The 23352-nt window shown below is 38.8% G+C and overlaps 1 protein-coding gene across 4 annotated transcripts in view; it reads left to right on the top strand.

Annotated features, from left to right (window-relative positions):
• Positions 1 to 22469, top strand: part of TAF2 (TATA-box binding protein associated factor 2) — a 65799-nt gene extending 43330 nt beyond the window's left edge. For all 4 annotated transcript variants that reach the window (XM_058179206.1, XM_058179207.1, XM_058179208.1 and 1 more), the window contains 4 exons: positions 2861 to 3090; positions 3935 to 4087; positions 5130 to 5235; positions 21115 to 22469. In XM_058179206.1, coding sequence (XP_058035189.1) covers positions 2861 to 3090; positions 3935 to 4087; positions 5130 to 5235; positions 21115 to 21380 — 755 coding nt within the window. In that variant the 3' untranslated portion in view covers positions 21381 to 22469. The remainder of the gene's footprint in view (positions 1 to 2860; positions 3091 to 3934; positions 4088 to 5129; positions 5236 to 21114) is intronic.
• The last annotated feature ends 883 nt before the right edge of the window (positions 22470 to 23352 follow it).

A 23352-nucleotide genomic window follows, 5' to 3' on the forward strand; every position in this document is an offset into this window, starting at 1 on the left:
CCTCCCAGGATGTGGTGTACTGTGGCACTTCTTATTCTCATAACAACTCTTTGGGTTGTTGTTTTTTTTTAACCTCAGATTAATCATCTGAGCATATAAAAATATGTTCCCGATTTTTTTTAAAAAAAATTAAGAGTTTTTGCAAGCAAAGCATTGCATGGAATATTGAAATTGAATTCTGGGAGTTGAAGTCCACAAGTCTTAAGGTTGCCAAGGTTGGAGACCCCTGCTTTAGGGAAGAAAAATGTTGCACCAGAATTCTGTAACTGGTTTCTTTCTTTCTTTCTTTCTTTTTTGTTTCATGTAACAGACCCTGTTTTACCAGGAGATTTTTCACCTGACCAATTGTTTATAACAATTTTCAAAACATTTCTATATGACTTCAATCTCGCGTGACCTTTTTCCTTTTGCATGTTTTACAGCTGTGTAGCAGTTTAAGTAATTTGGGGTGGCAGTTTTTGGAAGGCTTTGCTAAACGTCAAATTCAAGAAGTAAAATGGTTTGGATTTTGTCTTGCATTTAAAAAAAAATACTGAAGCAAATTTGTCTCATAAAGTTAGTCTTTTAACTTACTGGCCTTATTGTAACAAAAAGAGTGCTAATGGAAGAGAGATTTTTGATTATTTTTTTTGAAGGGTTAAGCAGCAAATCTTGGAGAGTCATGTGGACCTTTTGTACTTTCTGTAAAGAACCATTGTGAAGTCCCAGATTACCAGTGGGAATATTTATTAAGATAATAAATTGAATGGCCTATTGAAATAATCAGATCTTCACCATGTTATTAAATGTTAAGGGGAATGTAAACTGCCTCCCAGAATAAAGCTAGAACTAATGAATTCCTTTAAAGTTCTTAAATGAATATTCATACTTCAAATATCTGCTTCCAAGCAATCAGTATATTCCACAACAACTGGTTTTAAAAGTTCAGCTTGCGTACTTTTTATTGTTACCATTATCTGAATGAACAAATTAATGCTTGTCAAAGAAACTGTCGGTTTTTTCCTGTCTGGGCTGAAATCACTAGAACCATAAATTGGAAAGCAAAGCAAAAGGAAATAATCTCTGGTTTATTATGTTCTGGAAGGTGGGCTCAGCTTTGGATGACAAGAACTGTTGAGCTCCATATCATTGTGTTTTTAGCTTTCTTATCAGGGCAAAAAGGTCTTTGTGTCCATACAGTATCATATGCTGCAGGATCTTGTGACAGTTATATATATATATATACATATATATATATATGGACTGTCTTGTAATTTTCCTCTTTGCTGAATTGTGCTTGAGACACACCCCTTTTACTTCATTTACTGGCTATTTCTTTTTTCTCTTCTGGGAACTGTTTGCTAAAATATACTATATATTTCAAAATATTGTTGCTTCCTGTATTATAAATATATCTTTTCTTGGCCTTACATGCCACTAAATCTATAATCATTAAAGCTAATGACTAATAAACCTATGACTATAGGTTTACATCTATAATATTACACACACACACACACATGTGTGTGCCTGCCTATCTGCCTGCGTATGCACACCTACACCCATACACACACACACACACACACACACACACACACACACACACACATACGGTATATAGAGGAATTGACCTCCTTTTTAAATCTCAACTTGTTTCAGTGTAAGATGTGACAACTGTGCATGTAGTACTCGCTTACTGAACACTTGTTCAGCATTTATGATCATCGCAACTCCTAGCAATCACATGATTGTCATTTGTGGCCCTGACTTTCAACAAGCAAAGTTAATGGGGAAGCCAGTGGGAAATTGCAAGTCACTGTCGCACTATGTGCCTGACGACTCACAGCGATTCACTCAACAACTGCAACCGGAGCCGACATAAGTCTGGTGCAGACACATGGCATTTCACTTTATGACCGCATCACTTAGTGGCAGATTTGCCAGTCCTAACTGCAGTTGGCAGCGTTTGCTCAGAATTCCTGTTGTTGCAAAATGGTATCAGTCCTTGAGTTACAGCCATTTGTTCAGCAACGGTTTGAAGTTGCAATTGGTGCCGAATGAAAGGACTTACATCTGGTTCTTGGACATTCCAGCCGTTTCAGTTCCCCTGCAGTCCCATGAACAAAATTCTGGCGTTTGTCAACTAGTTTTCACTTATGCCCAGTTGCAGTGTCCCACAATCACGTGATCACCATTTGCAACCTTTGCCGGCTTACCACAGTGAGGAAGCCAAAAAGGGAAGTTGCAATTTGCTCGAGTAACTCTTACACAAACACATACACACACACACACACACACACCTTTCTTTAAACCCCTTTTATTTAATTTACAGTGAATTCCTCTCCAGCAAAGTCTTTCCTCTTCCACAGTCTTTCAAGGTAGTTCCCAATTACCGACCTTTATCAGGCTTGGAGAGTGGCCAGGCCGCCGCAATACTTGGCAAGAATGCAGGAATGAACTAATTGTCTCCTGCAAACTCCACTCCCCTTTCGCTCTTCTTTTATTCCCTATGGGAGGGGCCATTCATCGTCCACCTGTGACCTTACTCCCAAGTCGACCCTTATTCCTTAACTGTTCCCTTCATCTGGCAACTCTGCACATGCACACACTGGGAACAGGCTCCAGCTGTTCATCTGCCTCACTAATGTCTTGACTCTGAAGGCAGCTGATCACATACGGCCCTGGTTCCCTTTTGCCTCTGACGCAGAGCCCTCATCAGAGCCTTTCCCAGACTCCAGGACTGGCCCATGTTCCTCCCCAACCTCCTCACTGTCCGAATCTGCTGCCAGCTCTGCTGGTCGCTGGTGGGCCACAACAGAAGGCATCATGTCTGTAAAGATGACTGTTGGCTCTCTCTCTGTGTCTCTCTTTGCTTCCCAAGGTACGTGCCATGACTGGAGGCTGCGCTGTGGTGCCGTCGACCTGTACTTCACCCTGTTTGGTCTTAGCAGGCCTTCCTGTTTGCCCCTGCCGGAGCTCGGCTTGGTCCTCAACCTCAAAGAAAAGAAAGCTGTGCTGAACCCGACGATAATCCCTGAACCTGGAGCAAATGGCCCGGAACCTCCTAACAATCCAAACTCACTGGGTCAAATAGTTGGCTTCCAAAGCACAGTAAGCGAATCCCCACCCCCACCCTGCCTTGATTTCTTGTACAACCTGAACTCCCTTCTTCACTCGAAGCAGCTCAGTTTCCCACGGTGGTCTCCCTTTTTAACCCTTGTTCTTCCTGATCTCACCGCAGCCTGCTTCTCTTGGGCCAAAGCTTGTCTCCACTCTCCCCCAAGGCCAATTATTTTATCAGGCTGTAATTTTTCTCATCCAAGTTGCTTGAAAAAGTGAACACCATGCCTATATCCTGTCCATAGATCAACTTGACTCTTATGGAGAGGGAAGCCTCCATAAACAATGGCACAGATTTTAAGGTATCAGCCTGGGTGATAAATTTCCACATGACAAGTGGTGACGAGCATAAACAAATGTGGCTTTGGCTTTTTCCTCCAGGCTGACGTCCTTTTTTTTAATTAGCAAAACATGTCCTTTCAGTAAAAGGCTGTATTAAGAATCTTAACCCTACGGCTCAACTTATAAAGGTAGCTTGTGTTGGCATTGGTCATAACTAATCTATGATTAATAATATCCTCTCTTTCCCCCACTATTCTCCTAGTAATCTTGTATACCTAGGGGCCTAATAGCCCATTTAAAAAAAAATAAGGAATGTCTGTCATTGTTTAGTAACATATTTATGATTTGACTGGTTTGGGAGGATGACAGCTCATTCCATTGTATCCAGTAGGAATAATTGCATTTGTGTTCTCAAGAATTACTCCTACAGCTAATATTGTGAAGGGTCCCGAATGCATTGTGTTCAGTTCCCAATAAATTGGAATTGTTGTTCATAGTCTTGTTATGCCACTGTTAATATTTCCAAATTAATTTTTTTTAATTGCTTCTCAAGGAAGATGATCACCTTCTTAAGGAAACATCCATCCTTCCCCTTCCACATCAGCAGGGGTTGAAGAGGAAAGCCGATACACCTCTTGGCTCTCCGCTGGAACCCGGACAGATACTTGAGAAGATTGAAGACAGCAAAGTTAAGCTCAAAATAAGGGTAAGTCAATGGTAGATAATGGGAAAACCATGCATGCTCCAGTCTTAAATATCAGATACCACTAAATGGTTCTGTACTTGCCTGGGGGAGAAAAATCCATCCCCTTTTGAAAGATGGCTTGTATTTTATATTGTATCTCTACTGCACGAGTCAAAAAGAGGGCTGTGAAAATATTTACAGATCCCTCGCATCCTGGACATGAATTGTTTCAACTCCTACCCTCAAAAAGACACTATAGAGCATTGCACACCAGAACAACTAGACACAAGAACAGTTTTTTCCCAAATGCCGTCACTCTGCTAAACAAATAATTCCCTCAACACTGTCAAACTATTCACTAAGTCTGCATTACTATTACTATTAGTCTTCTCATCGTTCCTATCACCCATCTCCTCCACTTATGACTGCATGACTGTAACTTTGTTGCTTGTATCCTTACGATTTATATTGATACTGATTGTTTCCTAGTATGATTTGATTGCTTATTTGTACCCTGTGACTATCATTAAGTGTTGTACCTTATGGTTCTTGATGAATGTATCTTGTCTTTTTATGTACACTGCGAGCATTTGCACCATAGACAAATTCCTTGTGTGTCCAATCACACTTGGCCAATAAAGAATTCTATTATCACATGATTCTTTGACTTATGGCCTATATAAGATACTGCAAAAATAAGGGGGTGATTGAAAGAACTTTAGCTTTTGACACTACTATGTCTAGTATCTTCATCTATCCCATAGTAGTAAGAATTTGCTAATTCCAGGAGGGTCCAACTGAGTAACCCATTGTCTGCTGCATTTTTACATTTGTATTGATAGCCATATCTTAAGGAGCATAAACAAATAGTTCTCATTCTAGGAGAAATTGACAGTAAATGAAATCAGGCTGTTTTAAAAACCAAGATTTTTGTTTTTAAACCAGCTTGCTTATTATAATTATTTTTCATAGATGTGGATAATTTTAAAAAAAAAACATATTTTAGCTGGTGATTAGCACTCTTTATGTATGTTCTGGTTTTCTTTGTTTTCTAATATTGCAGTTTTCAAATTCCCAAGAAGAAGAAGAGATTGATATGGACACGGTTCATGACAGTCAAGCTTTTATCTACCATCATTTAAATATGCTGGAAAGACCATCGACACCAGGTTAGTGTTGGGTGGATAAAAGTCAATCATTTTTTAAAAAGGATTCTAATTTTTACATTTACCAAAATCTGATTTTTAATTTTTTAAAAATTAAAAGGCAGTAATTTCTTGTTTACCAAAATAAAAAAGTGTTTATTATTCACTCACAAAAACATGCTAAATCTGTACTTAAAAGTTATGGTTTGTTCATGTTCATACATTCACATGATCATTCATTTCAGTCTTTCATCTCCTGATCATGACTTTATTCCATGTTTTTAAATGTCCATTTCATATGTATAAAAAAAGAACATAGATGGAAATGTTTCCTGTGCTTAGATGATGATGAAACTAGTCCTAGTTAGGATAAAAGGATATTTATAATGCACTCCTCTGGAATCTACAGTGCAGCAGAAGTACAGTTGCTTATACTTGCCTATGGAGATTCTCAGTCATCCAGGTCACGGTTGTCCCAAAGGTGCTTTTTCAAAAGTTAATTGGATTTTTGTACATTGGAGGTGAAAAAAACAACACTTCACAAACGCATGGGACAACATAGGAGAACAAACCCAATCAGGACAAGATTCAGCAGTCCATTTGCATTCGAAAGACAAAGGTCACTCTTTTAAAGAGAGCAGAGTCCATATCCTGGACAGAGAGGACCTCTAGTTTGAAATAGGGGTCAAAGAGGCCATCTACATTAAGATTAAACAGCCCTCTCTCAACAGAGGGGGAGGAACACAACACCAGCGACTTCCTGTTTACAACACAGTAGTTTCAGCAGTTCCAAGAAGGTTCCACACCCTGTTGTGGCTCCAGCCCCCGAACCTGGGGAAGGGCCGATAAGGCTTACCTCAGAAGCACTGATTCCTTTGGCCCGGCTCCAGGAGCCAGAACCAGGCCAGTCGGAGGACCTAATGAGGCTGACATCCCCTGATTCCTCCCTTCCTCGGGCTACGCCTTCAGACGCAGCTGATAAGCATACTAATCAAGCCTGGATCGAACGCGCTTCAGAAGATTAGAGAGGCGGCGTCATCAAAAGGAAGGGTGGGGCAGGAGCCCCACCGCACAGGATATATAGAGCTTTGGGACTGCTCTCAGTTCCACGGGAAGCAAATTAGCTGAACTGTGTCGAAGTGAGCTGAAGTCTTAATCTGTTTGAACTTTTTGGCAGGCAGCTGCGTTTTCTCGGCCAGGACTGATAGGAGCCGTGAACCCACTGGCTGTAGGCCAGCTCGTTACTCCAAAATGAGGACGGAGACAGAACACACCCATTTGCCCTATTCAGGTGACCCTGAGGACAGAAATAAACCTCCAAGTGACCTCAATTACTCTCGGAAAGAGTGCTAACGACCAGATGATTGCAAGGAATATAAATCCTTCCTTCCATTCTCTACCGTTCAGTCAGAACTGAAGAAGCTTCTTGGATGAGAAGCAAAATGTCTTCAAGGAAAAAACCAAGTCCAGTTGCCTTTTGAAAAAGCACCTTTGGGACAACGTATTTGTTTGCTTACAATTAAAGAGTCACTTAGGTAATGAGGTGGGCAGTACCTTAAATTTGATAAATAAAAATAAACATGGCCAGAACACAGACAAGGAGACCCGGACTCATTGGTAGCCTCACACTGCAATGAACAAGAACACACTTTTGCAGCTACTAAGATTGTTGGACAAGCAGGCATAAAACCACCAGGGAAATGATTGAAGCCTGGGAAACAGGCCCCTTGTTAGTCAATACCACCAGCCTGTCAACTACTTGGAAGGCAGGTGCTGGACAGCACAAGCAAACGACAGCTATTGACTTAAAAGCCAGTCATCAACACACCCCAATCAACGTCTAAAAAGCAACTTATAGCAGCCACTATAAATACCATACACGGAACAGCACACACTCTGTTCCCTGAACATGGACTCGAGCACGAATCTGAAAGCTCGGAAGACAAAACCTCTGATCTCGGTGACCGACCTAGTTTGGATCCTGCAACATTATCCTAGGACATGCCTTCATTTGTGTAAAATAAACAAATATTTGTATAGTTTCTTCTCATTAGACTTTTGGCAGCTTACAAACTGAAAAGCATTTCAGGCATCTTCTGACATACAAATACGTGCTATTGGTGGAAAATTTAAGTAACTTTTAGGAATGCATAGGCCATAATCGGCTTCTTTTAAGTATATCTGACCAGTATGACCTTGGTCCTGTGATCCAGGTAGAATACTGATAATTAGATCCCCAAGGCAGCACATCCTATTGTTTTAAGGAAAAGCAGAGCAATCAACTCCTTCAACTGTCTGTAATAGATCTTCTGAAAAGGATTTGTTGAGTACCGTATTAGTAAAGCTTTAGTAGTTAGGAAGAATATAAGACCAGTGCCCAACTAAACCATGAACTGATTAAAGTGCTTTGTGTGCATCCTTAGGCAAATTAGATGTAAGCTACATAAATCCAATAGCCGGTATTCAGGGCAGACACTACCATGAAGGAAAAGTTAATTAGATGTGAGCATCTCCCTTCTTAAAATGTACTTCAAATAGGCTGTAGTTTTTCTCAGTGAGCCATATCTTCATGCCATTCCTGAATAGCCCTTAGAAAGCCCAGTGCTGGCAAATAATTTGTGCTTTTAAAAAAAATAAAATCAAAAGCTTCCCATTTCAAACGGCCACTCTGACGGATGTAGAAAAATTGTCCCAAATCTCCCACAGTTTTCACTCAACTGGAAACTCTTCCTTATGGGAGAGGAGCAATCCTTTAACAAACGTGGTCGATTCAGGATTTCAAAATTCACGTGAGTTGAACAAAGCAGAGAGCATATTTCAGAGAGTAAATTGGAAATCTGTCGGATCCAATCATTTCTATGGGCAGACCATTTTATAAGCGAGAATGCCATAAGAGGGTTTCACTGAGTGTTAACATAACCTTTTCTGTGATATTTTTGTTTTTAATTGTAAGCTGTAAATACAAACAGAAAATAATCAAAAAAAATTGTTTTTATCCCATTAGAATAGAATAGAACAGGAGAGAAGAGAAGAGAAGAGCAGAGTTGGAAGGGACCTTGGAGGTCTTCAAGTCCAACCCCCTGCTTAGGCAGGAAACCCTATACCACTTCAGACAAATGGTTATCCAATCTCTTCTTAAAAACTTCCAAAGTTGGAGCATTCCCAACTCCTTAGATCTAGGTTGCTTCTCTCCATGATTCATTTCCATCCATTGTTTCTTGCCCTGCCCTCAGGTGCTTTGACGAATAGCTTGACTCCCTCTTCTTTGTGGCAGCCCTTGAAATACTGGAACACTGCTATCGTGTCACCCCTGGTCTTTCTTTTCATTAAACTAGACATCCCCCATTCCTGTAACCGTTCTTCATATGTTTTAGCCTCCTGTCCCCTAATCATCTTTGTAGGATCCCTCTTTTATTATTTTTATAACTCAAAGTGGGAAATATACCTTATGCTCCCGCTTCTCCTATTTTTCCTACAATAACCCTATGAGGTGGGTTGAGATGAGGCAGAGTGATTGGCTTAAAGCCACCCAGCCAGCTTTTATGCCTAAAGCCAGACTAGAACTCACAGTCTCCTTGTGATTGGCCCAAAGTCATTCATCTGGCTTTCATGTCTGAGGCAGGACTAGAACTCATAGTCTTCTGTTTCTAGCCTGGTGCCTTAAAACCAAACTGATGCTGTTTTTCAGACCGTGACCTATTTATCAGGCCATAATGTAAGTGTAGCATCCTTTGAACTCAGAAGAGACAATGCAAGTCAGCTGGACTGGAAACAATGACCATTGTTTAAAATCTCTAATGAACCTATGTCGGATAAGACAAAGCAGTACCAAACTGGGTGGGCCAATATTTTGGCTTCCTGTATCATGGCTTTCTATGTTCGAATGGCTGTATCCATATGGCATTTATTAAAATCAAAGGAGTGCTTGGACATATTCTTCTAAAGCACCGTTCCCATTTCTCAAATAACAAAGGGATAATTTTTGAGCCCCTTGCCGAGAACAAAATCTGGTAGCTTTAGTACAGGCCCAGCACTGTTTGGTTGCAAAGATGACTGAAGCTATTATTTCAGCTTCTTTTTTTAAATAACAAACAGGACAGCAGCTCATCTGAATAATCTGCAAATGGATTGAGTTAAGACTTGAAGACCCAAAAGTGGCCTCTAGGATGCTTACGGCTTTTTAAATTTGACACGTTTCCAACTATGACTAGAGTTTTTCCTGTTCTGAAGCCAGTTTTCTAACATAGTCTTGTACTGTCTTCACTTGGTTCTTTTAAAACAATCGATGTTTTATTTTGCTGGGGATACTCAGCAGATTCCTTCTGGAAAGTCCAAGGCACAGTTCTCTACCTGGACAGGTCTTTCTTTTCTTTTTTTGATCACCCGTAGGTTGTAGCCATCTCAGGTCTTTATAACATGATGGCCATTTAATTTTCAGGCTTTGTGCAGTCTGAGATTTACAACTTAATTTTATATTTGCATGGCAAATATCCTCAAAGTCCATAAACTCTACATCTCGCTAAATGGCAACTTTATGGCAGATTTCCAGAAAGTGAAAGTTCAAAGAAACATTTGGGCTAAAGTTCTGGAACTTGCATTGGAATTAAGTGGGGAGTGTTTGAAAACATAACAGACAAGGCAATCGCTGCTTGTGTTGTTGGGGTTTTTTTGGGGGGGGATTTTTATTGAAGTATCGTAAGCTTCATAAAGGATGATTCAGTGCAGTTCTTGTACCAATAGGTCCATACTTGCAAATGGAGATAGAAGTTCCTAAAATTGGGCATTTATGATGTTAAGGTGCCTTGACAAGACTTAGGACTTGAAAATTGCCTAGGAATGTGTAATGTGGAAAACAGTCACTGAAGTGTTATGTATAGTGCAACAGACAGGTTTAATTACTATACGCCTGTGGCAGTTCTTTTGAAATTGTCATTTTCTACTATTATCAAGAAAATAATCTTGCAGTATCAGCAAGGCTGTAAACGAGCTTTTTATTTCATTTTTCCTGCCTGCCTGCCTATCTATCTATCTATCTATCTATCTATCTATCTATCTATCTATCTATCTATCTATCTATCTATCTATCTATCATCTATCTTTATTGTAAGCTTTAACAAAATAAGGACTAATATAAACTTTAAAAAGGAAAGGAAGAAAAAAGAAAAAGCTAACCGTTTAGAAAGAAAAAAAGTAGAAGGAAAAAAGATATAAAACAAACTATAAAGAAGTGACTTTTGATTTCAACATAGATACAAGTGTAATTACATGTTAACTTTACTTTATTTTATTGATTAGCCCTTGGGCCATATCAAAGTGCAGAGTTCCAGACACAAATTATCTCTAAAATCTGATAAAAACAATTTAAAATGGAATTGGATGAAATACAATTTAAAATGAAATTGGGAAAAAATAGAGTTTAAAATGAAATTGGAATAAAATACAATAATTTAAGATATTGATAAATAAAATACGATAAAATTTCGGTATCACTCCTACAGTCCACCCCAATCAGTCCCATATATGCTGATCTCAGTTGAACCATTTTGCTTAAGTACTTACATTTTAACCTTTCTATGTTTTAACCATGACCATCTTTCTATAATCTATCCTGTCCAATCATCAAAACCATAAATCATGTTTATTTTTTTATTTTTTTACACAAAAACCCAATAAAGGGTTTCCTTAAATAGATGTATATATACTCTCTCTCTCTCTCTCTCTCTCTCTCTCTCTCTCTGTGTGTGTGTGTGTGTGTGTGTGTGTGTGTGTACAACTACCTTCCAAGAATTCATCCAATCCCTTTTGAAAGCCATTTATATTAGCAACCACCTTGATGTCTAAACCTATTGTACCCGTACCCTTATATTTCTATACCTCAGTAACAAACCTCTATGAAAGTGAAGACAATTCCGCCTCTGCCTTAACAAGTAACAGTAACAGAGTTGGAAGGGACCTTGGAGGTCATCTAGTCCAACCCCCTGCTCACGCAGGAGACCTGTACTAGGGATTCGAACCGCCGAACTGCTGACCTTTCTGATCAACAAGCTCAGCGTCTTAGCCACTGAGCCACCTAGCCTATGTACATCCATTGAGTTATGGTCTCAATGGAAGAGGACAAGGCCTATTGAAGCTATTTATCACAAATCCTTTGGGCAGACATGAAACTCCCTATTCCAGAGAATATGTACTACAGGTAGTCCTTGACTTACGACAGTTTGTGTAGTGACCGTTCAAAGTTACAACGGCACTGAAAGAAGTGGGTTATGGCTGTTTTTCACACTTACGACCGTTGTAGCATCCCCACGGTCACATGATCAAAATTCAGACGCGCGCCAACTGGTTCATGTTTATGACGGTTGCAGCATAACATGGTCATGTGATCTTTTGACTGGCAAAATCAGTGGGGGTAGCCAATTTCACTTAACATCCGTGTCACAACTGCAATGATTCACTTAACAAATGTGGCAGGAAAAGTCAAAATGGGGCAAAAATCACTTAACAAATGTCTCACTTGGCAACAAAAATGTGGGGCTGTGTTGTGGTTGTAAGACGAGGACTACGCGGCTTTCGATGTTGTGACAGACCTGACAGGGATCAGCCAATCCTTGTGATTATTTCCTCTTTCAGACATTTTGTGCTTTACTAGGTGATGGGAAGGGCAAATTTCATGGTTTGAGAAATGTTGGCCCAAATCATTGAAGCAGTTAATTTTTAGAGTTGGGACAATTTTCTTATTGTGTTGACAAAAAATAGATTATTGCAAATCAAAAAATAGGGCAAGAAACTAAACAAGGACAGAGAGCTAAAAATGGAGTTTTGATTGCTGTTTCCTGAAGAATTTTGACCAAAGAATACATTTGCTAAAAAGAACGATTCTGAAGAACATCAGATAATTATTTATGACTTGTATTATCTGGGGATCAGGTTGGCTTATGAATACAATCGGTATTTATAGCACTTGATTAGCATTTCATAATACTTGTTTTGTGCTATTCTTATACTGCCCAATGGGGGGTATAAAGTAATAAACAAGAGTTCCTGGAGATTTGTGCCGGAAAATAAACAGATGTTACCTCAGGGACCATTCTAGGAAACAGCTGCACGATCTGAATTGTTTGCTGTCAAATGAATTGGGATGCAAATGGCTGCCTCTCTGTATCTTTCAGGCTACTTGGCTCTTATGATAGAAACCTACAGCAGACAAATAATCTATTAGAGGGTCACATCTGTTCTAAACAATCATTGAATCCTGCAAAGTAACTTTTTTTGCTTCTAAAAATGGGACCTCCCTCTAAAATAGGATATTGTACCTTCTGAAATACTTTGATTCAATTATATTTTTAAAAAAGAAAAGAAATTTGGGATAAATTCCTGAAACTCTTATGTTCATAAGTAGCCCTTAATTATACCAGTTAATTACCCCTAGTTTATGTTCAATCACAAATCGATATTTGAGAAGCTTCCAACTGTGTCCTGTTTTCATACCTAGAAAAGGAGCTAGAAATTGACATTACTACCCTTAGAAAAATTATAATAATAAAGATATAATTGGAAAACCTGGCATTTGAAAGCTCAGAACATCTCGTTGGATTTTCTGCTTGGTTTTCACAAGATTTCTTTTTTGCAGCCCCCAGGAACCAGACAGAGTCCTCTGGACAGGTGGCAGCGGCCTCCAACGTTTCCTGCCGGCTTCCCCATTGATCTTCTGGGGAAACTGGCAGGGAAGATTGCACATGGTGATCACATCATGAAGCACTTGGCAATGAGTATAAGTGCAGGTTGCCAACCACCCAGATTGTAATTAGGTGACCACGGGAGCTCTGCAACAGCCTTAAGTTCAAGCACTGCCATAATTTCAAATGGTCGCTGAAGGAATGGCCACTAAGCAAGGGCTACTTAGATGAGAAACAAGGGCATGGAGATTCTCAATCATCTAGGTCATGGTTGTCCCAAAGGTGCTTTTTCCAAAAGACAACTGGACTTCCTTGGTTTTTTCCTTTGGAAACATTTCACTTCTCATCCAAGAAGCTGAAGAAGAACTGAAGAAGCTTCTTGGATAAAAAATGAAACGTTTTCAAAGGAAAAAAACCAAGCAAGTTTAGTTGCCTTTTGGAACAGCATCTTTGGGACAAGCATCAGGGCAGAAGTTTCTTAGGCAACATTTGGCATTCGTTGGGATATCTTGTTTGCAGCCTGATGTTCTCTTTATCAGTTCGACAAATTGGTTTTTAAATATTTAATTTATTGAAACTTAATTGATGAGCACACAGATATGGAGTGTGTCAGTAGCATTTTCACTCTTAATGTGGAGAAATGCATCTTTTAAAATGCCTTATTACACCATCTAAAAAAGGTCATTTCTTCAGACTTGTATTATTCTTATGCTAATTAATACAAACTAGTAGCAGGGACGCAGTGGCTCAGGGGCTAGGACGTTGAGCTTGTCGATCGAAAGGTCGACAGCTCAGCGGTTCGAATCCCTGGTGCTGCCGTGTAACGGGGTGAGCTCCCATTACTTGTCCCAGCTTCTGCCAACCTAGCAGTTTCGAAAGCACATAAAAATGCAAGTAGAAAAAATAGGGACCACCTTTGGTGGGAAGGTAACAGCATTCCATGCGCCTTTGGCATTGAGTCATGCCGGCCACATGGCCATGGAAACGTCTTCGGACAGCAGTGGCTCTTCAGCTTTGAAACGGAGATGAGCACCGCCCCCTAGAGTCGGCAATGACTGGCACGTATGTGCGAGGGGAACCTTTATCTTTACCTTAGTAGCTTAATTGGTTGAATCCAAAAGTCTATTCTTTTTAAAACGAGGTATGTAGACCTTGATCTAGTGTTATTTCAACTAAACTCTTACAGTGGTTATTTTGGGCATTTAATAATTCTATTTCAAGTTAAAAAATTTGGAATTATTTATGTGTGGTTCTCTGAACAATTTTAATTTTGTCAGTATTAATTTATTTCCAAAGTGTTCTATAATTTCTTCATAGAAAGGATTTTAAATCAGAGTAAATAGTCATCAGAAATATTATTCAGAAAGTTATTCGCATAACTTTTCGCTTTTGTTAGTTGAAAATGGAAAAAAAAGAGTATACAAAATGGAAAAAAATGGAAAAATGATCTGGAATATAATAGTAAACAACCTAAATCTATGATTCTTCAGAAACAAATATAAGCACTGTTAGATGTTAATTATATTTTTGCCTTAAGTACAGTAGCTTTGAAAGCATCAGTGCAACCTCTTTTTTACCCTCTGATGCCATTCAAAACTTGACTTATACTACGAAAGACAGACTTTGTTATTCAATCTTCAAAACAGTAGGGTCATTCACCCTCTTGCAGAGACCAGAAAAATCTAAACAACAGAAGTGAATTCTTATCCTAAAGTTTAGCTTTTCAATTATATTGGAACATTTCTTTCTAATCTGCTATATAACAAAATATGTTGCAAAGGGTTTTTGTAAAATATATTATTTAACATATGATTACAATTTTTTTATTTCAGAAATAATAGCTTTATATTTAGTCAAACCCCAAGTCAGAGTACAGGCCTAATGCCTTTCTTTCTTCCTTCCTTCCTTCCTTCCTTCCTTTCTTTCTTTCTTCCTTCCTTCCTTTCTTTCTTTCTTTCTTTCTTTCTTTCTTTCTTTCTTTCTTTCTTTCTTTCTTTCTTTCTTTCTCTCTCTCTCTCTCTCTCTCTCTCTTTCTTTCTTTCTTTCTTTCTTTCTGTCTCTCCCCCTCCCCCTCTCCCTCCCCCCCCTCCCAGGTGTGGGTGTGTGAGTGCATCCTCCCCAATTTTTCCTGACAAGATCATAAAGAGATCAGGAAAATTTTGTGATTTAAAATTGTAAACATACATGTAAAATGTAGCTGGAATTGTGAACCATGTTAAATCAACTACAAGGGCTGATTCAAGGGTATTTAATCCATTAAATCTCTTTCTTTCTTCCTTCCTTCCTTCTTCCTCACCCCCTCCCTCCGTCCTTCCTTCCTTCTTTCTTCCTCCCCCCCTTCCTTCCTTCCTTCCTTCCTTTCTTTCCTTTTTTTGCAATTAACACCAATAGTTGTTGGCTGGGGTGGAAAGGCTGATGGGAACCAAAGCAGAGTAGCCATAAGTTATGGCACAGTGTAATACATCGTAGCTTCCCTCGTTTTTCTTTTCTTTTTGTTGAAGTTTGTAGTGACTTCCACATTCAGGCACACAGGCAATGCTTTGGAGCTTCTCAGTAAGGATCATCTTCCTTGATTCCAAACATCTGTTTTGCAGTGAAACTAATAATGATGTTGGCTTCTGAACATTGAAAACCACAGAAGGTGCCAAGTGAATCGCTAGCGTAATGTGTGTTCTGTTCCAAAGGGTATTAGTAATCACTTCAAAAGCAAATGTGGGTACCTCACCCTTTGTGGTTCTTCCAGTCAGTTACTAAGGAAGATGTTTTGGTTATTCAAGGAGAAGGACGTTGCCTGAGAGGCTGCAGAACGAACACAGCCAATGCATTGGCCATGGAGCACGTCTTAGCCAGAGAGAATTACGGATCCAGCTATCCATATTGTAAAATTAGGTGCTAAAATTCGAGGCCTTAGCAAACTATATTTGAGAGTGAGAAATGAAGGGAGAACGGTGAAAAATACAGGTAGCACAAATGAGACCGGAATTTCCATATGCTAAGTCAAGTTGTTAAATGTTGCTAAGTGAGTTGGGTCTGGTTTTATGATATATATATATATTGTTTTTTGTTTTTTGTTTATTTACATTTATATCCCGCCCTTCTCCGAAGACTCAGGGCGGCTTACAGTGTATAAGGCAATAGTCTCATTCTATTTGTATATTTACAAAGTCAACTTATTGCCCCCCCAACAATCTGGGTCCTCATTTTACCTACCTTATAAAGGATGGAAGGCTGAGTCAACCTTGGACCTGATGGGACTAGAACCTGCAGTAATTGCAGGCAGCTGTGTTTTAATAACAGGCTTCTTACAGCCTGAGCCACACCGCGGCCCGTGGTTTTGCCATGGTTGTTAAGCAAAGTATTCCAGGTGTTAAATGAATCGTGTCATTGAGCAGAACTGTTTCCCCCATTATCCTTGCTTGTTAGAAGTTGGCTGGAAAGGTTGAAATGGCAATCACATGACTGAGGGATGTTGCAGCCATCCTAAATTTATGCTGGTTGTCAAGACCCGAATTTTGATCACATGCCCATCGGAATGCTGTGATATTTATATGTGCAGGGTTATAAATCACTTTTTCCAGTGCCGTTTTAACTTTGAACAGTGGATGGTTGTAAATTGAGGACTTTCTGTAGCCAAGAAGACTGTAGCCATTTATCATGGGTGCGATTAGTTGAACAGTGATTACCACTGTGATGCTAACTCAGCCTTCACCAGAACAATAGCATTGATATTGCTGGGGCCATACTTTCAGAATCCCAGTAATTAAGTTCAAATACTAGGAAAAAAGGTAGTTGCCTTAAAGATTAACTCTTATTTGATCCAGACCCTAAATTTGCTTGGCAACAAAATTTCAAAGCTAGCATTTATCACTATTCACTAAAATAATAATTATGAACGCCTCATTTAAATGAGGTTGACCTTTGATAATATTACCTGCACCAGTGGTAAAATCCAATTTTTTTTACTACCAGTTCTGTGGGTGTGGTGTGGCTTGGTGGGTGTGGCAGGGGAAGGACACTGCGAAATCCCCATTCCCTCCCCATTCCAGGGGAAGGATACTGCAAAATCCCCATTCCCACCCCACTCTGGCCAGCCAGAGGAGGTATTTGCCGGTTCTCCAAACTACTCAAAATTTACGCAACTGGTTCTCCAGAACCTGTTGGAACCTGCTGGATTTCACCCCTGACCTGCTCCATTCTGTTATTGTATTTCTACTTTTTTCCTCCATTTTATATTATTTCATAGCAGGGTCACAAAAATAAACTGAACACAAGTATATGGGTAAACAAGTGAGACGAACAATGAAATTCTGGAAACAGTTCATGAACTACAAAACGTCCAGACCTAAAAAGAACATAGAATATAAAAAAGAACCACCTCCCCCAAACAAGAAAGAACCTAGCTAAAATTTAAAAGGTATTTTACCATTGTAATTTTACATGGAGAGTGAATTTTAGCAGAGATATCTGGGGAAAAAGTCTGCTGGCAAGTGAATTCAGGATCTGGAATTAATAAGATAGAGTGTGTGTGTTTTAAAGCAAGTGCCTTTTATCTTCCTTTCTAATATTTATGTTGAGCTTAATGAACTTGCATAGATATTATTTGAGCATTTCTGATTTCTCATAACTTGGTGAGCACAAGACGTTTAGGCAAGTGAGGATTTTAATTCCATGTTTTTGATTTTGAAACTTTGCCTATTTTTTTTCCCTGCGGGGGAAAAAACCTACAAGTCTCTGAAATTTACCTTCCAATAGATTTAGAAGATGTTTGTGAGCCATTATGGTTCTGTTCTGTAGGCCTTAATGTTGTTTAAGTTTGGTTGCAGATATAGGTACATTTTCTTTGAATAAATCTCTGTATTCACAATATAGAATATAATTTTTTTTTTTTATTGGCCAAGTGTGATTGGACACACAAGGAATTTGTCTTGGTGCATATGCTCTCAGTGTACATAAAAGAAAAGATACGTTCATCAAGGTACAACATTTACAACACAATTGATGATCAATATATCAATATAAATCATAAGGATGCACAAGGTAATTTATAAGAGACAAAAGAAAAAGAGACTGCAACTATTTCTCCGACAACTTGAATTTTAGCTAAACATTTAACGGATGTTTGATCATTTGACATTGTACATCTACTTGGTTTTTCCTTTCCAGTATAGTCCATTACATTCCTGTTTTGACAGCCCGAAAAAAATCATTTTGTACTTTCGTATCTGGTTCTATACTTGTGTCTTGCAATGAGCCTAAAAATCTGGTATGGTTTATCTGCCTTAGATATGTGTACCCAAATCACCAAGGGAGGACAGCTTTGTAATTAAAACGTAAGCCTGTAATGTAGAAGCTGTAATTATGTGGTCAGAGGCTTGACTGGGAATAGAACAAGGCAAGAAATTCCGCACATTATAGAAACAGCAAGGCAACGTGAAGAAACAATATCCATGAGATGCCTAGGGAGAATTGCTAATCTAATCTACGCTAACCCCCCAGCAGAAACATTACCCTCCCTGGTCACTGTGGAGCAACATCTTGCTGCAAATGTTCCCGTACTAATCAGAAATGAGAGCCAATTCTGAAATTTAAAGAAGGGTGGAAAAAGAGAAACACAACTATGGAAAGACCCCAAATTGCATGCCGTCTTCAAAATTGTTTCAACTCCTACCCTCAAAACGACGCTATAGAGCACTGCACACCAGAACAACTAGACACAAGAACAGGTTTTTTCCCGAATGCCATCACTGCTAAACAAATAATTCCCTCAACATTGTCAAACTATTTACTAAGTCTGCATTACTATTACTATTAGTCTTCTCATCATTCCTAACACCTGTCTCCTCCCACTTATGACTGTATGACTGCAGCTTGTTGCTTGTATTTATTTATTTTATTTATTTATTGTTTTGATTTGTATACCGCCCTTCTCCCGAAGGACTCAGGGCGGTTTACAGCCGAATAAAACAACAATAAATCCTTACGATTTATATTGATATTGTTTCCTGATTGCTTATTTGTACCCTATGACTATCATTAAGTGTTGTATCATAGGATTCTTGATGAATGTATCTTTTCTTTTTATGTACACTGAGAGCATATGCACCAAAGACAAATTCCTTATGTGTCCAATCACACTTGGCCAATAAAGAATTCTATCTATCTATCTATCTATCTATCTATCTATCTATCTATCTATCTATCTATTTATCTATCTATCTAAAAAAAGCCTTGGGGGACAGTCCTGGAGCCCTCCAGAAGTTTTTAGCAAAGTTTCAATGTAATAGAAAGAAGAAACTGACTTGGTATTTAAGTATATTAAATACAGTTTGGCTTGTACTCAAGATTATACAAGTGTAGTGGTAGAGATGAGCATATTCAGGAGTCGGCTATTAAATCTTTCCAGGTTGAAGTTTAAGAACATTTTATCCCCATAATCCCTGCTGCAACTGACATTTATTTTACTAGGAGATAATAATAGTCCAAAGTTTAGGATTTGGGATACAATTGAATCGTTGCAGAGTTTACCAAATAACTTGGTTATCTCTTGCTGTAGACTGCAAGTTTATGGAGTATAAGAAATAGCAGCTGTGTATATGAAATTGTCTTTCTCTCCACAGCCTCTTCCCCCATTCATGTTTTACACTCAAAGGAGGAACATAACATTAATATTGAGACTACTATCCCATCTCCTTTTTATATGTAACAGTAAACATGTAACATGTTACATTGTGGAAATGATTTGCTACTCATTTATTCATCTTACGTGTTTTGGGTGTTCCTTTCTATGCTGGCTATTCAGTTACTGCATCATGCTTATTTAATTTAATTTAATTTATCCAGCGAATTTTGGTGGTATGGTACATATCCTTGCAGAATTTGAATGCTTTTGCTTCAAGTTGTAAGAGAGTTGGTGTGATATCATAGTGAATGGTATAGTCTGGATTTATTGGGATTGTAATTTTTCAGGAAAAAGCAAGTTTGTTGCTATTTCTCTTGACACTTCCTATGAGAGGAACTCGGTGAATAAGCCAGGAGGCCGTCATTCGTGGTTTGTTTAGCGCTAAGTGCCATCCTTGTTTCTCTTAAGAAGTCAGACTGGTAAATTAGGTTTTGTTTGTGACTTATTGAATCGAACTTCTTCGGGAAGAAAAAGGACAGGGATTCTGATGTAATGGTGAAGAAGCTGCTGACAAGGTTTCTCTAGTTCTTCCTCTAGTTTGGTGATGTGGACCTGAGAGGCACCTTTTACCAGATTGTAAAATGCTTGCTTATTCCCAGTTACGCGTAGTGCCAAATTATGGCTTCCTGTTACGTTGAAATTGAGCCATCCTGTTATATTTGGGTTCTTACGGGTTTTTTTAACCACAGAAAGAACATTGCTAAGCTAAACTGGCTTCTACTTGGATGGGGAAACCACCAGGAAATCTCTACCAGGAGAAACCACCAGGTTTACAAGGTAGATTAGGAAGTCAAGAAGGCAACCCGAAAGAAAACTTTGCTTTGATTGTCAAAAAGCCGGATGACTATATAAAGAATCAAGCTGTGCCCTCCCCATGACATGTCTTATCTTTTGATTATGCATGTTTTACAGATAGTTTTAATAACTCTGTAATGATATTTGTTTTTAAATTTGTTTTTTTTAAAATCGTTATAAAAATTGCTAAGAGTGCGTTGCAGCAAAAGGTTTGTAATAGTAAAAGGTTTGTAATATTGGAAGATAAATAGTAAGCCACGGATAGAAATAAATCTATAGTAGAGATGCTGTTGGGATGTGGTGATTCAGTGGCTAAGATGCTGAGCTTGTCAATCGAAAGGTCGGCAGTTCAGCGGTTCACATCCCTACTGTCGTGTAACGGGGTGAGCTCCCATTACTTGTTCCAGTTTCTGCCAACCTAGCAGTTCGAAAGCACATAAAAATTGCGAATAGAAAAATAGGGACCACCTTTGGTGGGAAGTTAACAGTGTTCTGTGCGCCTTTGGCTTTGAGTCATGCCAGCCACATGACCACAGAGACGTCTTCGGACAGTGCTGGCTCCTCGGCTTAGAAATGGAGATGAGCACCGCCCCCCCCCCACAGAGTCGGGAACGACTAGCACATATGTGCGAGGGGAACCTTTACTTTTACCTAGAGATGCTGTTAAAGCAATTGTGTAGCAGGGAGGGCAGAACTTTCATCTTTTCAGTTTTGTTTTGTTTTTTAATGAACCTATCTTCCCTTTTTTAACTTCAGGTAAAGAACAGTCTTCCTTGGAGGCAAACATGTTGCCAGCACCACTGCCTTCTCTGGCTGGTTTTGCTAAAGAGTCCGGCTCTTCCAGGCATGGTGAGCACCATCATCACCACCACCACGAACACAAGAAGAAGAAGAAGAAGCACAAGCACAAACACAAGCACAAACACAAGCATGACAACAAGGAGAAAGAAAAGGAGCCGTTCACTTTCTCCAACAGCCCAGCCAGCGGACGGTCCATTCACTCGCCTTCCTTATCAGACTGATGCAAAAGATCCTGGGATGGATGGAGAGAGCCTTGGTGGATCTTCAGGATCAAAACCAAGATGCCACAGGAGTTCAGAACTTAGACGAGATCCCAAGTTGCTCTTCGGTTGGTCGGAGGCAGTGATCATGTTCAGACAGGGGGAAAGGAATGAAGGTTTAGGAATCTAATCAAAATGTTCCTCCAGCTGCCTGCCTTATATTCTCGTTAATACCTGTGAATGTTGAACTTCAAATGACTGTCATGATGTGAAGTAAGAATTAAATGAAAGCCGGATGCCCAACCTTCTCAGAAATGCTTGGTACAACGTTGTGGGACATAATTTGAGCTTCCTGAAACGTTTAAGAATTCTTTTTTTTTATTCTTTTTTTTCTTTATATTCTTTAGCTGTTTTCCGCTGTCCCACTGCTTTTAAACTCTTTGAATGGTTGCTTGCTCAAAAGATTTCTGTTTTTAACGTTAAGCCTTTTTTAAAAAATGAATTTAACTTGTTTGAACATGGCAACCTTTGACAGTCAGGTCTATTGGATTGTTTACTTTGGCAGGGAAAAAATTGCTATCTCTACTGCGCTGTGTAATCCGACTCATAACTGAGCAACGGCGTTTAAACAAAAATGACAAAACTGGCAAGAGAAGCTCTACCTTAGAGTACCGATTAAGGTATCAACATTTAGATCTAGTTGTGGGAGAGACAACAGTGCAAAAATGTCTAGTTTCCAATCAAATCGATGGGAAGTACTCGAACAAAACGCTTTTAAATGTATAGCAAATAAAGCATGCAGCTGCAATTTAAAGAATTTTATTCGTTGTAATAAAAACACCCACCAGATACTCTCTTGAAAAACTCTTGATTATTGTGTAAAATAGGACTGCTTTTTAACTTTTTTACTCAATTCTATGTAATATTAGTGCTTTTTTGCTCTGTTCCTAATCTTCTAAAAGTTTTCTTCACATTAGTCCAGGTTTTTTTTTTTTTTGAGGATTTTTATAATTTTGTGTGCATATTTCTTTAGTGTTATTTAACATCTGTTTCAATAGACATTGCTGGTCTATAAAAGATGATTAAGTAAGGTATCCAAAAAGTTTTTTTTTAAATAAAACCATTCATTAATAAACTTTTTGTACAATACATTATTGAATATTCTGAATTCTGGTTTTTGTACACTTAGTTAAGATGAGGAAAAGAAAAATGGGTGCCACCATGTAACCAGGGTTTTTTGTATTCAGTTGTTGCTATATTATCCCCAAAGTGCATTTTTATCTCTGCTGAATCTTTGGAATATGTTTGTAAATATCCTATCTACTTTCAATTAGTATAGAAGTGACGTTTTTTAGCTGGAATCTGCACTAGCCTGATGCAACATTTTCTTCATTCGTGCCTCACGGTTGGGTTGTTGGGTTGTTTTTGTTTTTTTGCTGCAATTGGTTATTGTTGTTCTACTCTGTTTTTGCTACTGCTGAGGGTCACAAATCTGATTCACTTAGAAAACAAGTGGTGGAACAGTGCTGTGGAACAGATGTTCAAAGGAGCATCTTAGTATGAGATAACATCCATTGAATCTACCAGTGTAAGTAGATTGCCTGTTTTATATTCAAAGAAAGTTGCACTACTTACTATAACTGAAATACCATTTCTGGTATTTCATGGGTTGCATTGAATTTATTTTACCATTTAAAATTTCTATGCCACCTTTAATCCTCAAAAGTAATAATAACTGTCATTTATTATTCATTTATTAAGGTAAGCAAAAATACAGAACGTTAAATCATTAAATATTAAAATTAACAAATAAGATAAGTTAGAAACCAGAATACAAAAAGGATGGGTATTTCCCCCCCCCTACAAATCCGCTAACCACCTCCAGCATAGAATGCCCCCATCGGGGTCCCAGGCCAATCAGGCCAGCCAGGTGTTGAAGCTCTTTTGGGAGGCTAAGGGGATGAGGATAAATCCCAATTCAAGGGCGCGATGT

Source organism: Ahaetulla prasina, chromosome 3, assembly GCF_028640845.1.
Source record: "Ahaetulla prasina isolate Xishuangbanna chromosome 3, ASM2864084v1, whole genome shotgun sequence".
Lineage (NCBI taxonomy): Eukaryota > Metazoa > Chordata > Lepidosauria > Squamata > Colubridae > Ahaetulla > Ahaetulla prasina.